This window comes from Platichthys flesus, chromosome 10 (assembly GCF_949316205.1).
Source record: "Platichthys flesus chromosome 10, fPlaFle2.1, whole genome shotgun sequence".
In the NCBI taxonomy this organism is placed as follows: domain Eukaryota; kingdom Metazoa; phylum Chordata; class Actinopteri; order Pleuronectiformes; family Pleuronectidae; genus Platichthys; species Platichthys flesus.
Window position 1 is genome coordinate 17486632 of NC_084954.1, and position 17899 is coordinate 17504530.

At 42.1% G+C, this 17899-nt stretch overlaps 2 protein-coding genes across 2 annotated transcripts; one reads left to right on the plus strand and one right to left on the minus strand.

Moving 5' to 3' along the window:
- Window positions 1-349: 349 nt before the first annotated feature.
- Window positions 350-9476, minus strand: rtn4ip1 (reticulon 4 interacting protein 1). Its single transcript, XM_062396731.1, has 9 exons — window positions 8921-9476; window positions 7443-7594; window positions 6512-6580; window positions 5828-5952; window positions 5424-5472; window positions 4453-4589; window positions 3989-4172; window positions 1052-1144; window positions 350-623 (listed from the first exon to the last, which is right to left on the minus strand). Exons 1-9 carry the CDS (start codon window positions 9180-9182, stop codon window positions 498-500), a joined length of 1197 nt encoding a protein of 398 aa, XP_062252715.1. The 5' UTR covers window positions 9183-9476; the 3' UTR covers window positions 350-497.
- A 34-nt stretch (window positions 9477-9510) lies between these two features.
- On the plus strand, window positions 9511-15701 carry qrsl1 (glutaminyl-tRNA amidotransferase subunit QRSL1). Its single transcript, XM_062396730.1, has 11 exons — window positions 9511-9647; window positions 10981-11140; window positions 11216-11314; window positions 11399-11495; window positions 11634-11795; window positions 11923-12098; window positions 12900-13012; window positions 13403-13595; window positions 13753-13870; window positions 14571-14776; window positions 15151-15701. Exons 1-11 carry the CDS (start codon window positions 9624-9626, stop codon window positions 15366-15368), a joined length of 1566 nt encoding a protein of 521 aa, XP_062252714.1. The 5' UTR covers window positions 9511-9623; the 3' UTR covers window positions 15369-15701.
- Window positions 15702-17899: the final 2198 nt, after the last annotated feature.

Below are 17899 nucleotides of genomic sequence, written 5' to 3' on the forward strand. Positions count from 1 at the left end.
AATATCTTGAGGAATTGTAGTCCAGTTGTATATTTGCTCCTATGTACATAGGCACCATGACTTGCTTTGTGTTGCCTTGTCAAGTTGCTGATATGCACATGTACAACTCCTGTAGAGACCATGACCTGGACGTCTGAGAATCGACGTACAAACACATGTTTGTGAGCACAGAACATTTTAACAACCAGGCAGTAGCACAGAAAGGGAGAAACACCTGCAAGCAGCCTGAGGATGGCGCCGGTGCTCTCAGATTTGAATTCTGCTGGTGTGAATTGACCGGCGTTCCTAATAAAGTGCTCAGACTGTTATCATACACAGTAAACCTACAAAACCCACAAGGGAACAGCAATAACTGTAGTGACCATGTCGACTGTTTATATACAGTATGTTTGTTTGCAGCTGGGGATGCAACAACCCAGGACCTGAAGTTTTTTCATTCACTGATATCATTTGTTTCATAGTCGTTCAGAGAAAAGCACAGTGCCCAAGAGTCATGGCTATGAGTCATCGCCCTCGTTAATGACCTGGACTACAGTCTTTCCTCGGGCGTGACCCTTCTCCATCTTCTCCAGGGCCTGGGGCACCTGGGAAAATCGGAACGTCTCCTCCACCACAGGTCGGATCTGAGAGAGAGAGAGAGAGAGAGAGAGAGAGGGGAATGCTGAGTAAACAGGTTTTTATTTTCAATATCCTCAGATGATGTAAATTAGCTGCAGGCTATTATAGCAGAATGTGAATTTACAATCAGCCCAAATTCTCCACAGTGAGTGGAAAATTTGTGTTAACAGACTAAAGTCAATTCGGATTTCAAATGTTCCTCGTTCTTCCCCGCAACTTTTTTCTAGGTGATGTTCTCTATTTCAAACAAAGTGTTCAGATAAGGAGGGAGTCGCCTGCATAGAGGTTAAGAAAACTGAACTGCATCATATTCCACAGTGTAGGTAAAAGAGAGATGTAAAATACATCAATAATTTCTAATAATCACACAGATTATTCTGCTGTTTTGAATTCATCAGCAGTCGATCGGCAGTGAGAGAATAAAACCCAGTACCTGTCCTGCATCCACCATTTCCCTTATATCATCCAGTGCAGGGCCACTTGGTGCAAAGAATCCCCACCGGTAGTGAACTCCTTTAACGAGGTGCTGTGAGAACAGAAAAAGCAGGGAATTAAAAAAAAATTCCCTTCAGGAACTTTAACGTTGACGATGTTAACTTGACAGTGTATGATCGGGTCTGAAAAATGCACTCGGTCACAAAGCAAAACAAGAAATCGTGCTACAGCCTCATTTCATATGACCAGTAAATGTTAGACAACTCTACACAAATACTATCTGAATCTTCTCTCCACTTCACATCTTCCAGGATGCACACAGACACTAAGTGTGTCCTCTACAGCTGCTGTACATAAAATGACATTCACCAGCAGAGACATTCAAACAGTCCCTTGTGTGTCAGGTGCATGAGGGTGGATACACACATCCCTTTCCCTCTAAGCCTTTAACAGCTGGGTAGGATTCATTGCAACTCCCCAACTCCCAGAAAAAAGGGACTTGACTCACTCTTTTGTTACGTTTGACCTTTTGTGTGTGTGTTCGCTTGTGTGTGTGTGTGTTTGTAGGGATTACAAAGGAGTTATCTAACATGTTTCCTTCAGGCCTACGTAGAAATGAGGACAGTGCGATAACCGAGCCACCTGTGGGCACTGTAGTTTTTCTTTTACTAACCGTACAGTGTTTTTGTGAGCAGACATGACGTGGGGATACAACATTTTTGGCTTCCTGTTTGGTAAACCCACAGGTTCTCTCCTAATCTTTTTACTCAAAGAAACCTCCAACCAATAACTCGTCACTTCTGCCAGAAAACCCCAGTTATCAACACTGAACGATGGAGCGACAGGAAATAGACACCTCCTCTGCATGAATGATCTCTCTCGTTGTGGTTCTCATTGGATGGTGTGTGACCTTGTTTAAAACACAAATAAATCAGCTAAAGCCCTGCACACGTCAATTCAGGGAGTTGAAATGAATTTGAGCAGGAGGTACGTGGGCCACGTGGCTGCTGATGCCATTCGCATGGAAACAGGAAACAGAATGAAGAGTTCTATGGCGCCGCTAAGGCCTCACAGTTCATGACACACTATCCTATCTGGTTCCACTTTGTGAGGGGGACAGGGAGAAAGGGTTAAGGGCTGGAAGAAGAGGGAGGAGAGACTGCAAAGTTTCTATACTGAAAGTGAAGTGGAGAAATGGAGAGCCCCTGCACAGGAGTAAAACTCTGTGCAGGCAGAGATAGAGAAGAAGTGTTTCTGGGACTGTCTTATTATAATCCTCACACTCTTATTTGTTAATGAGTTCATGAGGAATTTAAATCCAGCAATACTCCGGCAATCCAACTAGCAGAGTTAACGATAACTCACCTGATCAGGGAAATAAGTCCACAGCAAATACAAATTTTCGAGAACCCCCTTAATTCTATAACCAGCTAAGGAGCCTGCAAGGACACCAAAGTCAGGACCCACCTAAGAAGGCCCAGAGCCACTTTCTGTCTAAAGGATTATAATTTTAGAGGTTTGGTTGAAGACTATAACATCTCAATGTGTGTGTATGATGTGTCTGGGATGGTGGTAACATATTCAGGTTTGAGGAGCATGTATAAAACACATACAGTGCCCTGCCTTGACTGACAATTAGAAAAAACACAGAATAATGCCACCCTTGTGTTTTAACATTATAAAGTGACAGAAATGGTAGAAAATTATTCTTACAACAATGTAGAGTGATCTCCTTAATACAAATGCCTGTTAAAGCTGTTAAACCTGATAAACACACTGAACAGCTGCTGGTGAAAACAAGGCTGATAAAGTGGAGTTGCAGAATATCTACACAAGCAGAACTAAGGAAGATGATAGAAGAAATACTTTTTATGTCACTTTTGATTCACTTTGAATATAAAATGATGACTGAGCAGCTTTAAAAAGAAAAAGACAAGAAACTGTAACACTCATATTAAAATGTACTTGTGTGTTTCGGCTGTGATTGGTTGAATATGAGCCAGCTTTATGAGCAAAGTTCGATAGAAGAAGTTTTCCTCAGTACTTCCACCACACTTTGTTTCAGGTGGAAATGTATGAAGACACAGTTTCCTTGTAGCTTTGAAAATGTACAGATCTGTTCTTAAGATCTTCTGTATGATTATATGTTGGTATTATTGGTATTATAAAGCTATAATGGCAAATATTATACCCAATAGGACCTCAATTAAAAAAGGAGACATGTTTGGCTTAAGGTGAAACAAGCAAGAAGGAAGCAGAGGTGTTCATTTTTCTTCTGTAAAACTTTACTTCTAAATACCACAATGAGACATAATGTAGTCAGTTTACCTCAACAACTGTGTGGTGAAGACTTCAGGGGATAAAAGTAGTGACACACACACACACACACACGCACACACGCACACACGCACACGCACGCACACACACGCGAGCACACACACGCACACACGCACTGCAAGCTTTGCTCCCCTTGGCTGTTCACCACAGTCGAAACAGCGATGGCATGACAGGATACAACTGGCAGGCGAGTGTGTGTGTGAGTGTGTGTGTGTGTGTGTGTGTGTGTGTGTGTGTGTGTGTGTGTGTGTGTGTGTGTGTGTGTGTGTGTGTGTGTTTGTGTGAGTGAGTGAGTGAGTGAGTGAGTGAGTGAGTGAGTGAGTGAGTGAGTGAGTGAGTGAATGGGTGGGTGAGTGAGTTAGTGAGGGAGAGTGGATAATATTATATATTGGCCTGATTTGTCCTGACCTGTACCTGAATGAATGAAGAAAGATGTTTATGACGTAGAATGTTTACGCTACAAACACGCTGTAACCATAGCAAGGTATAAGAAAGATATTATTGTATCTGTGGCATGGCCGGTGAAAACGTTCCCCTCACTTAAGAAAGAAAACGACTGGGGCCTTTTTTACACACGTTCACCTCATGCCTTGGTTACCTTGAGGGCCTTGGTGGCCACGGTAGCAGCAGTCTGCATCATGCCATCAGCGATGCCCAGCATGTCAGTGTTCTGGAGGAACGGTGTCACAAGGGTGACATACTTGGCGCCGCTCCAGGGCTTAAGCAGATCCAACGCCCAACGCTCCGTGTCCCCACCGACATTATCCAGGATCAGGTTGAATCTGGAGGTGAAGAGGGGGGGAAGGGGGGGGATCATGAATTAAAGTAAATGAGGAGAAGATGTAGGTGAGGAACGATGAGGACACTTGAACAGACCCGAAGAGAGAGAGAGATACACTCTAAATTAAAGGGCTCAGGTTTCCCACACTAATGAGCCTACTACAGCTTGGGAGACAGGGTTCCCGTGACGACAAGGGCAAGTCAGTGTAGATACCAACTCCAATTTAATACCAACGTGAATGAAAAAAAACCTGTAGACGTGTTTGTGTGCGATTCTCTCACTTCTCCAGTGCACTGAGTGGCACCTCGACAGGTCCAGCTGTGTAGTCCACCACGTGGTCCGCCCCAAGCCCTCTTACAAGCCGCTCGGCATCCTGGGAGCAGGTAACAGTCACATGGGCCCCCCACGCCTTAAGCATCTGGACACACAACGACAGTCCTATCATCCAATATCAGCATATTAATGTAATTTGTGTGATTTATTATGTAAGAAGACAGCACATGTACAGTATATTTGGGTTATTGTAGGCTGCTGAATGTGATTACATCTGTGTAATGTGAGCAGTTTTACTCAGGTCAGAGAGAGAGGTGGCCTAATAGTTTGTTTTATGTCATCAGTGTTCTTGCTTTGTACCTCCACCAAGGAGAACATGGTTTCATTTGTTTCGTTGTCCACATTTTGGTGCAGATTTGGATCATAAAGGAGTTTTTTTCAAAAATGTTCTTGATTTCTAAGAGAATAATTCATGGATCCTTCATCCATTGGCTTCCACTTATCCAAGCCTGGATCGCAGAGGCGGCTGGCTAAGTAGAGTAGAGTGTCCCTGTCCCTAGCCACACTTTCTAATTTTCTTCTTGGGGGATCCCATAGTGTTCCAAGGTCAGATGGGATATGTGGTCCCTCCAGCGAGTTCTGGGTTTTCCCCAGGATCTCCTCCTCTTGCCATGCCAGAACCAAGTCAACTGTCCCTGGATCAGGCTTTTTAGGGGACTGATATTTATGAGTGTGTATAATTTGGTCCAGATCCAAATAAAAACCCATATCTGGTTAATTTATAATGTAGTTTCATGAGGGAACGGTTTTGTCGGGGAATATGCTCCTTGAGTTTTCATACTGTTCTCACTGAGAATGGGTGAACATATTCATTTTCGTATGTAAAGCGGGTCACTTTAGCCTGACGCACCTACAAAAACATCCCATAACAATAACATAAATGCTGCTCGGCCTTCATCATGCCCTTCTTCATCCATACCTGTATAGCAAAGGTTCCCACGCCCCCAGATCCTCCGAGGATCAAGATCCTGTGGGTTAGAGAAGCAGACGTGTTGAATTAAAAACTGTGTCAACATTGTTTTTTCAAATGATGGATGCGCAGACTCTCCCTTATTTGGATTCATGTCAGATGTAGTAGCATGTCAGGTCCGTGGTGGTGTGAGGGAGTGTTTGAGCTGCTGCCAGAGAAGCAGAGAACATCACCCGGAGGCTCATTACAGAGAGGGCCAACAAGGGCTAAGCTGAGACAGAGCGATGAGTGAAATAATCGACTAGATCAAAGACAAGGAGCCTCTCTTGGGTGGAGAGGGATTAACAACAAGTGGAATGTGTGTGTCTGTGTGTGTGCGTGTGTGTAGCAGAGTGTCAGCGTTTATCCCTCACCGCTTCTTGGCACAGTTGTCCTTACTGAGACCACCGGTGTTGACCAGTGCTGACCAGGCAGTGGTTGCTACATATGGAATGGCGGCTGCCTCTGGGTGGCTCAGGGACTTTGGTTTGTGGGACACCTGCGCACAACACACATTTATCAGAACAGCATTTATTATAAGATCAGCACCTTTCCACAATAACCCCTGCGTCAGCTATAGCTCATCTTGACGTACTTAATAAGTTGTTGGGCAGGTTGCAGGTCAGGTCTTTCAATTTTAGAAAGAAAAAAAAAAACAAGCGTGTCACTGAGACAGGCCACAATCGACCAGGAGGAAACTGAAAACATTGAACTGATCATTCACTAAACTATGACACTTCACAGGAAAAGTAACAACGTGAGCTCAAAGTGTTTTTAATAACTTCTACTTAACATACCTGCAAGTACAATAATTTATTTGAATGTGAGTATATATAGTCGTTTTTTGTAGGAATATATATATGTTCATAGAAAATTGTATATTTCTGGTATTTTCCGGAATTTTTATATATTTATAGGGATTTTTCTTTTTGTGAATTCCCTTTTTTCTTTATGAGTCAATGCACATCTGGACTGCTGAACACAATCTAATACTCTTTACAACGACAATAAATGGCATCCATCCATCCACCCAGTATGAGTCCATGATCAGAACACACCTCATTGGCACTAAGCACCACAAACTCAGCCAAGCTGCCCTGTTTCCATGGTGGGATCGCTGCCCAAACCTGGAGGAGACACACAACAACACAAAACTCATTTACCAAACATATAATGATGATGAAATAAAGTAATATATTCAATTCTCTTCATCACAGTATGAGTCACTCATTCGCAGCAGACATGTGGTGAGAGAAGCACAATATGGATGACAGGAAGTGAAAAACAGGTCTATTTAAAACCCCAGTTTACCTCACACTAAAAGTGTGACTGTAAATCATAGTCATTTAAAAATATTATCAATTTAAATCATATCTTATATGGAAACTTGGTGTTAATCACTGAAATAAAAGTGACTACAAATTGTATAAGTGATTAGTGAATAATAATGATAGCAATGGAAATAATTAAAAAGGAACTGTGAAGTGACTGAAGAAAGCTGAGGAGGATTTATTATAAATGGATATGAGTAATAACACTTTCCAATAAAGTATCAGTGTGCTTTACATAGTAAAAAAACAAACAGTGCCACAGTCAATATAAAAACAGCAGAACATATGCAAAAACAGAATGGAAAGGTTATTATCCATGATCAGTTTCTGTTTCTCAGCCAAGTGAAGCTGAAACGAAACACACTGTGGCCAGGTCATAAGAGGCACTGTGGTGGTGATGGTGATGCAGGATCTACTGGAGACTGTAAATAATCTTCAGACAATTTTTTCACAAACTATAAACTTAAAGAATCATCACAGAACCAATCTACATCCTCCACTGTTGAAATAGGTGAATCTTTTTGCGTGTAAAGCTTGTCAATGAACAACTGATGGATGATTCTAATCTCATTTTATTTTGTCTTGTCTTTTGTTATCGTCCCATAGTGAGTGGTAACTGAGGCTGGGTCTCTCCTGTCTGCGGTTTGCTTCACTGTACCTCGTCCCTTTCACTGAAGTACTTCACATCCAAGCCACACTCCATGATGACCCCCGACACATCCCTCCCCAGGGTGAGAGGGAACTCGCTGCCCGACTGCTTGATATGCAGAGGGTCCCTCTTCATCGAGAGTGTAGCGGCACCATAGCCCCCTGAGAGGGAGAGAGTTAGTAATTAGAGCTTATACAGTACAGTTAAAGAGGAGAAAAGGGAAGATGGTTATAGATTAATTAATACAAATTGGTAATTGATTAATTGTTTGATCTACAGCATTTTAGATAATAGTGAAAAATAACCATTTATACTTGCTAAAGCTAGGTGTTGTTTTAAGTGAAAATTATGAAACTGCCTTTGGTCATTCAATTTACCAAAAATGGCCTAAATAGAACAAAATACAATAGGATAGAAAATAAACCATCTTCTTTCATTGTGCAAAAGAAAGCATTACAGTGATATTAGAGGTTATACTTCAGAACAATCATTTATAAAATAAACAAGTCTAAACTTCGAAAGAAGTTTTTTTTTTTCCTAAGTACATTTAATTTCACATTGTAAACTACTCCTAAGTTTGAGCTGAAAGCACAAGGCTGCATTACAAATCGGGCAAGTGGGACTCAGACTAGACCAGGAGCCACAATGGTTTCAGTTTCACACCAAAAAAGGATTTGGGGTAGTTTCTTCTTAAAGTGGATATTATTAACCAATTACATATAGACAGGTCCCACTGAATCAAAGATGAATAAAGGTGTTTAGGACCTTTAGTTAGACATGAGATGTGATTTTGAAACCATAAGGTTGTTGACATGTTCATTGTCTTGGCGTGGGAAGTTTTTTTGTTCTTATTTCAAATCTCATTCTAACACGTGGTGTCTAATATGATGTGGGGGTGGGAACATTTCAGATTTAAGTTGTCATACTCATGTAAGTCACTTATTGTTTGCACAAACACGAAATGTAAGAACAAAATAACTCCCACGTGTGAAACTTTCATTTTTACGAAACAACCTCAAAAACTTTCACTGCTGTTGGCCCACTCTGCCCTCCCACACACTCTTGCACTATTTCCTCGAAGATCACGGTGTGGTGTAACGAGCCCTGGCTGTGTGGGAGAGGATGATGAAATCCTGTGAACTTTTTCAAATAAACTGCAAACCCCAGAAACATCAGTCTTACGGCCTCTGACTGAGTAGGAGTAGGAGGGGAAAAAAAGACTTTTATCAAGGAGCATGTTCTTTCTAAACCTGGATATGTAGTACAATCGGGGCTGGGAGATAAAACAATGAGAATAATTATCTTAATATACTTTTCATCAATAGCAATATAACAGGAGTCCAACATAAATCCATGTAATGCCACATAACTGTTCTAAGATTTGTCAAATGTTTAACTTTTGTCCTTGACTTAATTTTGAAATGTCACATGTGGATATTAAATCATGTGTTCACCCCAGCTGCAGGTGTAGCCGTGACGTCACTCACCTCTCATGCTGACGTCCAGTGGGTTCAGCCCTGCCGCACACACTTTGACGATGACCTCGTTGGGGTAGTTGATGATGGGGAAACTGGCGTTTTTAGTGAACCGTAGAACATCATTGCCTCCGTATTGGTCAATGACCCAGGCTGGCATGATGCTCCTGCGTGTGCTGGAGGTGGTGAGCGACCTGCTGAGTCTGGGAACTGCTGGTGATCTGCCGAGACCACACAACCATCGCCTGCAAACCAAGTGTCCGACAGAAGCCATCTTTTCACTCTTCAAGGTCTGGACACTGTCGAATAAATGTGTGCGACAGTGAATCAGCAACACACGACCGAACAGTGCAGCAAGCAGCTGAATTAAACTCTTATGAGTTCGTTATAAGACACTTCTGCCTTCTGACCATACACATTTTCTGCTCGTGCAAACAGGTCTTAGCATTCCTTCACATAGCTACAGTAATACAGCTATAACCATTTCAAAACAACGTCCTCTTCCGTAAAATGCTTCTTCCTAGACCGGCGCCTCGGTCACCGCTCAGCGCCACCAGCCAATCACAGGGCGCCTTACTCCACAGCTGTCCAATCAAAGGAAGCGCTGCTGGACGGTGGCCGCCAAAACAAACATGGCGGCTTTCTGCTGTCACTTCTACACGCTGACTGAAGGTTGTTGTTAAATTTGAGGCGTAACAGCAGAAACAGTGTCACCATGCTCGGCCTGACGATAAAGCAGGTTAGTAGAGTTGTTCTCTGAGCTCAGTTATCCATGTGTGTGGTTTGTGTTGGAATTTAGCTAAACACTGTATCTTTTAGAACTAGCTTCGGTTTGATTACAGCTTTAGAAAACGTATTACTGGACTACACACTTTCTTTATGGAAGTTCTATTAAAAAACTAAATGCATATAAAACCAATGAACTGTGTAATTATGAACTACAGTATTTCCATGTGTTGTTAGCCTTAAAATGATGTTGTCTGTGCTGTAGTAACGAAACAATGACACAATTTCATTTCATTGTGTCGGTAGCATTGCAAAGACCTTTAATCTAAGTACCAATTATACCGTTTAGTTTGAAGACAATACCCCGTGTTAACAGACAAAAAAACTTGTGATTAAGTATTCCAATCTATTGTATGTTTAGCCGTGATGTAGAATCACACCGTTCAGTGTTGTATTTGTCATTATGACTCATGACATATTTAAATGTGATCAGGGAGGGGGGTGGTGGTAGGGCTGGGCTATAAAACTTTCTATAATCATTGCAATATAACTAAAGTTCAATGTTTATCCCACAGTGAGGACGAAGATCAAATAATTGATCTTCATCAGATTTTAGATCAAATGTTTGGCCCTTTGTCGTTATCTGTTATAAAGAAGAGTTTATTAACCACAACCCTCACTCAAAAATAAGTATTGTAGGCTGCATTATAGTGTCATCAGGGAGGATGATGGGCAGTTAAATATATATCAAGACATCATCATTTTCATACTACTATTTTTGTGAAAACTGTCAAATAAATCTAGTGGAGTAACAGAATTGTACAAAAAAGAAAAGCGACAGGATTTTTTTCCTGTTAAACATTTTGACATAGGTAGATAAATTTGCTGCTTCATTTTCAGGTTGTTGTTATTGTGCAAGCTGGCTCTCTGTCACACTGCCATCGCATCTGGGACAACTGAATAGAATAGATATTATTATACCATTAAATACAGGGCAAATATAGTGATATGTACTGTGTGTCCATCCATCCATAATCATTTCATTTCTGGAGGAAATTTTTTTATAATAATATTTCCTAATTTTGTTATGATGGTATTTTAGTGGTGCCTTTTGATATTATGGGTTTCTTGAGAGAAATATTGATAACAGCATTACAACTGTGATGGCAGCAAATTATCTGCTCTTTTATGTGGGTGCCAGGGGGGAATATGTCAGCTTCCGATGATTCTTATTGTATTAAAAACATCTGTTATTTTCTACTAGGGTTCTATGTCTGCTTTGAAATGGCCCTTTTGAGTAAATGAAGTTAGTCACATTCCACTTCCGGTGTTTCACTGTTCTCTAGGTGTCTTTGGCGCTCAGGGAGGGAAGGATCTCCGCGACTGAGCTGTGTAGAAGGTGTCTGAACCGCATCAAGAAAACGCAACATCTCAATGCTTACATCACCGTGACAGAGGAGCTGGCCCTGAAGCAGGCTCAAGAAGCCGAAACCAGACTGCTGCAAGGTGCGGACACTTGTTAATTTTGTTCTCTCCTGAGTTGAGTCATAAGTGTTACAGTCTGACCGTGTCTGCCATCAGGTGCCCCCAAAGGTCCTCTGGATGGAATCCCCTTTGCAGTCAAAGATAACTTCTGCACAGAGAATATCAGGACCACATGTGCTTCCAGGATGCTCAGAGGTAAATTAATATGAGTTGGCCCGTCTTATATTTACCAGCTAATGTAATCCAGAAATGATAACCTGCCTCTATTTTTTGCTACAGACTACAGTCCTCCATACAATGCTACAGTTGTCCAGAAGCTCATAGACCAAGGGGCTGTTTTGGTGGGGAAGACAAACCTGGATGAGTTTGCAATGGGGTAAGGCCGTAGTTTTATTATTTTACTAACAGGTACTTACAAATCCCTGTATATGTTCTTTATTGCTTGAGAAAAGCTGTTACAGGCGTTTACACCTGCAGGAAGAGACACTTATCTATGTATCTATTTATCTCAAAGTTCAGGGAGTACCGACGGGGCTTGGGGTCCAGTGAGGAACCCTTGGAGCTACGCTGCTCCCTACAGAGAGCAGACAGGGGCGTCCCCGGACTCTGACTGGGTCATAACTGGAGGAAGTTCAGGAGGAAGTGCTGCAGCTGTGGCCTCACTCTCCAGCTACCTGTGAGGGAACAGAACCATGTTCGCTGGTTCGGCCAAACTGTTAAAAATATATAAACACAGACTAAAAGATTTGATTCAAAATAGTGTTTTAAATCGTAAATGAGGTGTTATGGTGCTTACTTCGCAGAGCTCTGGGTTCGGACACAGGGGGTTCTACTCGTAATCCTGGAGCACTTTGTGGCCTTGTGGCCCTAAAGCCGACCTACGGTCTGCTGTCCAGACACGGTCTGATCCCTCTGGTCAACTCCATGGACGCCCCTGGCATTTTGACACGCAGTGTCAGTGATGCAGCCATTGTCCTAGGTAGGAAAAACTTTTCATCTGTCAAGCATCTGTGCATCAGTGCACAGATGTAAGCAGTCTAGGCTTACTGACACTGTTCAGGCCCTGGTATTAAGCCCAAACCTGAGTGATTTGATCACACATGGTCAGCTGTAAGAGCAAATGTGTCCTGAATACATCCTTAGTTCTCATCACACATACCTCATTCAGAGGTGTCACGGTTCACTTTTTAACGACGTGAATGCAAATGTGTCCTGGGCCACATATGGAGGACCAGCTGATGTCTGGTTTCAAAATGAAATTAAAGTATTTTTGTACTTTATTTATCAAAGTATGAGCTGGTGATGCAGGGTCACAGGGAACACCTTCAGGATACATTTTGATGTCAGTTGTTGGCCACTAGTAGCACTATAGAGCAATATTTTCATAGGTGAGTCATCATGTATATCCTATCACCATGCTCCTTGTTTTGCAGTAATCAAGCAGTTATACACCAATAGAAACACAGCAGTGTGCCACAAAGGCTATCAGGCAAACATTAGTATTTCATTGCACGCTTGAAAATGTCAAAAAGGAAATTTTCTAAATCTTACATCAGGAAAACAAAAAACATTCCATTATGTTTGTTTGACCTTAATGATACACACACCGCATTTAGGTGAAAAACACAGAGACTGAACATTACCTTTCTAAACAGGGCACCTTTTATATCTGCCTGAGAATATGTGTCATGAATAAATCAGTATAGCTGCTCATATGAGATACAGTACTTTCTTTTAATAGTTGACCTTACCTGGGAATGTGTTTTGCAATGTTGCACAGGTATCCTCCAAGGCCTTGATATTAGAGACTCAACAACAATCCCTCCCCCGTCATCCCTGGCCGAGCTGCCTGAAGACTTTGACGTGAAGAACATCTGTGTCGGTATCCCTAAAGTGAGTCTGGTTCTTGCGCTAATCTTCGATCGCTTGTATGTGTTATCTCAGCATCACTGGCAACACATGCCCCTCACGCATTCAGTCAGAGGGAACTTAAATCCTCATTCTACCAGGAAAAACAAATCCAAGAAGCCAAATACTGATTTAGATACACAGAGAAGATCACATGAAAAACAAAAAACTGAAAGAATTTTATTTTACTGAAAAAGAGCTGTTGATAGTATGAAATCCATTTGAATGAATTCTATTTTCATGTGGTGTCACAAAGATGTATTCCTTGTACAGTATATTACAGAATGGTGTTTACAATTAAGAAGATTGAAACATTTTTAAATTGCCGCTATGAACTCCGTTGCATAAAGCTCCTTGTCTTTCTGGTCTTGTCAGGAGTACCACGCCCCGGGGCTGTCTGAGGAGACTCTGGCTCAGTGGAGTCGAGTTGCTGACATGTTTGAGAGAGCAGGGGCGAAGGTGGAGCAAGTCTCGCTCCCCCACACCCAGTACTCCATTGTGTGCTACCACGTCCTGTGCCACGCAGAAGTGGCATCTAACATGGCCCGTTTTGATGGCCTTGAATATGGTATGAAACTGGCCTCCATTATGGTAGATTTGTGGTGAAAAGCAATTTTCGGTGTATCAAACATCACAAGTAAGATTACACCAATCCTATGTGTTGGCAACATGTCACAAGATGATGATGAAGCTAATGTTATGGATTTCTGTCCCTCCTCTGTCAGGCCACCGTAGTGAGGTGAACAGCTCAACAGAGGCCATGTACGCTTCAACCCGACACGAGGGCTTCAACGACGTGGTGAGAGGGAGGATTCTTTCTGGGAACTACTTCCTGCTTCAACAGTGAGACAAACGCACTGAACCCTCTCACACCATTGTTCTTCACTTCCCTCTGACTGTACAGAGATTAATAGAGATCACCTTCTTTTAAACAGCTCTCGTTCTGAAAGTAAATTTGCCGTTCTTTTTCTCCATTAACATTTCAGAAACTCAGTTTCCAGATGAATCCAGACCATAAAACATTTGATTCTGGGCGAAACAGATATTGGAAAGGCAAAAGTGCAAGACTGTTTACATAACTATTTTTAGAGTGAATGAAATGCACAGCCCATAAACCATTGCAAATTATCCTTTTCCAATGACCTCCAGTGCTTTGTCTTGAATTTGACCTTGTTGTGGTGACTTTAGAAAGGGGAATCATGGTTAATCTGTGGTAAACATAATGTAACCATCCAATCGTAGCGGATATGATTTTATCTTGAATTGTTGTAAACCTTTCCATGGTAACAGCGAGCACCACCAATCACAAACATTGCTATTACACCTGAGAATTGTGTGAAGTTTCTATAGCCGTCAGCGTGGGACTTCATCGCTTTGACCTTTTCTCTTAGTCATCATGAGACTCCACAACTAGAGTGGAGCACTTTTGGTTATTTAAGTTGTATTTCTAATTTTAGGGGGGATAAAAACTGTGTGGTGATGCTGTAATATTTCAAAAATGTCCAGGATGAACTTATTGACATTATCAGTCTGATTTTGCCAGGAGCTACCAGCACTACTTTGTCAAGGCCCAGAAGGTCCGGCGGCTGATAGCGGATGATTTCAAGCGTGTGTTCAGCTCGGGTGTTGACGTGCTGCTGACACCCACCACTCTGACCGATGCAGCCCGGTACTCGGACTTCACGCAGGAAGACAACCGAACACGCAGCACACAGGAAGATGTCTTCACCCAACCGGCCAACATGGCAGGTACTGAGACAGAACCACAGCTTTAGGCAGAACGTGCATTATTGCAGTGTTTATCCCTGCACACAGGGATAAACACACATCGGGCAGTCACAAATGTAACTGAAAACATGTAATCTAATAGGATTTAAGTATAATTACTGCTTCTTTGCTGATCGAAGGCACATTATGTCATACATTTCTGAGTGAAATTTAAGAGGAAATGAATATCAATCAACCTCAACCCTTCCTAATTTCAGCTCACATTAAAGTGTAATCCAGTGTGTTTGCATTCAAACCTTATCCTGTCCAATCCTAAACCCTAACTAACCTTAACATCTTAATCATTGTCTTCCCATGAACAATCTCTCTTCTTCCGTCCCTTTTCTTTACCCCAGGTCTTCCCGCTGTGTCACTGCCAACCGCATTGTCAAGACGAGGGCTTCCCATTGGTTTGCAGCTCATCGGCCCCTCCGTCCAAGACATGAAGCTGCTCAGTGTCGCCCAGTGGATCGAGCAAAGGGTTGGCTTTCCCTCCATCAGTGACCATGGAGACTCCAGCAAGAGCAGCATTGACACAAGAAGGACTGAAAGGGAACAAACTTCAGCTGCATAACGTTAACTGAGGACACAAAGAACCAACTGTTGACCAAGTCACTAGGTACAGGCACATCGTCACCTAACAGTGGAACCGTTATGGACATTCTTGGCTTCTCAGATGTCTTTTCAGGACGTCTTCAGTAGGGTAATCTCCCTCGATCAAATGCTGCAGTAGGTTTTCTTGATAGAATTAAAATAATGATGAAAACCTAATTATTGAACAATATACATCATATGTCAGGTGGAGGGACGTGGTGTTCAAATGCTGCTGTATCTGTTGTCTGAAGGTAAAACGTTTATATACTTTGATGGAGCTGTACTTATTAAAAGTGTGTATATTTCATTATTATGTTGGGGATGTTATTACACCCTGATCTCGGCTTTTATTGTCAAAAGTCATGACTGCTGTTTTCATTCAGCTCTCTTCCTTATTTTTATCAACATGAACCTTGCGGAGATACAACACAGGCTGAACCACAGATGTGAACCAAAAACCTCAAAGTGTTGACATGTCAGCTTTAACTGCATCTGAATGAGAAATACACAGAGATCAGTGCAGAAGCAGCATATCCAACGCCATCAAAACAACACTAGCTCAATTTGCCTGAATTCATGCGATACAGTCTCAATATTTTGATTATAGTCTTATTGGCCGAGTTTTACTGTACAAGTTGTATTCGTCCTTTTACACACAACATTCATACAGTGCTCCTGAATGCAGGCACCTTTTCTATCACCCACCATTCAAACTCTAAACAGCCGTCAGAGGCCATTTGGGGTTCAAGGACACTTCAAAATTCCAACTGGAGGAGGAGCCATGTATCAAAACAGCGACCATTTAATGGTATTAAACCTGTACTGCATTTTCAGAAAGTAAAGGCTTGTTTTAATCCACAAAGAAAAGAGAGCAACAAAGAGACAGAGGGCCGATGGTCACATGTGTCCACTGGAGGGCAGAGTTCAACTGTGTCAGGGAAAACATGTTGCCTCCTTCCCTTTTTGACCACTTGTCAGTATCTGTGTCACAAGTCTAGACTCCAATCCAGTTTGACAAACTGCTCCACCATTCAAGTAATATAAACGTAAAGACATATTTCCCCTGCAGGTGTTTGTGTGAGAAGAAAGGAACAACAAGCTGTTTCCACCACTGCCTTGAGATGAGTAACCACTTGCCATGACCAAACACCAGCCAAGACTAGATACTTTCCCTGACATACAAAGTCGATCCACATTAAAAGGCTGGAGTCAACTCAAGTGAAATTTATCCAGTCAGCCAATTACAGTACTGGAAACTGGCCTAAAGTAGTGCCCATAATAACCTGCTCTCAGCTGACTCCAGTTCAACATAATCCTGACCACTGTCCCCAGCAGGAGGGAATCTATACTTGTACTTAATTAATCCCAATACAAGTTTTCTTTTTAAGTACACAGGTGTAAAGTGTACTATATTATTCTTTATTAAGACAGACCTTAACAATAGTAAGCATGTTATAAATGCTGACCATTTGTTGAGTTGATACTGAACAAGCTTTATCTACATGACTTCCTCACAAAACCTCTTAATTATATTCACCTACGCCACATTTTTCTTGTTCCTGTACTACATTGCATTTCAATACAGGGGGTTGTAATTAATAAGATTGCAGGAGTCACAATGTCCTTCTGTATTCTGAGAACTAAACTATTTAAAGATCTAATCGGGCTGGTTTACAAAAAAAGAGAAACATTCGCAGATTTGATCTTTGCAGTGTCAATTTAGCGGAAGCTCTTGCTCTTCGATAACAAACAAAGCCATATCACTCATCAGCATCACGACATGAAGATTATGTTGTCATTTATGCTAATGGTCCTGTAACATGGGTATTTGAGGTAAAGGTCACTGACATGAAGGGTGATGCGTCACCTGGTGAGCCACCTCTGAAGTTTTCAGTGTACACAAATAGCAGAATTCAGAGAGCACATACTGGGCTCTTGTTTCCTTTGACATTCTCCTGTGCGGATGTGTGGATATGCAGGGTGCCCCCCCCCCCCCCCCCCCGCCCCCCCTTCTCCCCCCTATCATCCCGAAGGATGTGCTCTGATGTGAAGCACAGACTCACTAAGCCATGTCTCCAGCACATATGACATGATTCTGTTTCTCCCTCATGGTCCCTGTAAGACAGCAAGACACGCCTATAATTTGTACTGGATAATCGCAGACACTGGTCCCTCAGTTATAGTCCTATGCCTTCTTTTCACACTGGACTACAATACATTAAAGGGCTCGCTTTTCACTCTCGGGTATACTTGGGTTCCCCCTACAGGTGGGATATTTAACTCAATGTCATAACTCCAAGTTTTGGTCCGAACCTCCCACGTGCAAACCGCTGTACAAGCGTGCATTTGTTGACAACCTGACCGAGACGAAACCGGCAACCTCAGAATCCAAAGAACTACGTCAACTGACAAGGGAGAGATTTTACACAAATATGACCAACTTAGCAGCTTAAACTCCAATTGGATTGACTTTGCTTCAGATGACAAAGTACTAGCGAATCGACAACTTCA

Bases quoted from the DNA above. Each gene is read 5' to 3' on its own strand.
- rtn4ip1 (XM_062396731.1), bottom strand. From the start codon at position 9,182: ATGGCTTCTGTCGGACACTTGGTTTGCAGGCGATGGTTGTGTGGTCTC. The intron at 7,595-8,920 runs GTGAGTGACGTC...TCTCCCTCTCAG, and splicing joins ACTGGACGTCAGCATGAGAG to GGGGCTATGGTGCCGCTACA. The intron at 5,473-5,827 runs GTGAGGGATAAA...TCTAACCCACAG, and splicing joins GACAACTGTGCCAAGAAGCG to GATCTTGATCCTCGGAGGAT.
- qrsl1 (XM_062396730.1), top strand. From the start codon at position 9,624: ATGCTCGGCCTGACGATAAAGCAG. The intron at 11,315-11,398 runs GTAAATTAATAT...TTTTTGCTACAG, and splicing joins TGCTTCCAGGATGCTCAGAG to ACTACAGTCCTCCATACAAT. The intron at 14,777-15,150 runs GTACTGAGACAG...TCTTTACCCCAG, and splicing joins CCAACCGGCCAACATGGCAG to GTCTTCCCGCTGTGTCACTG.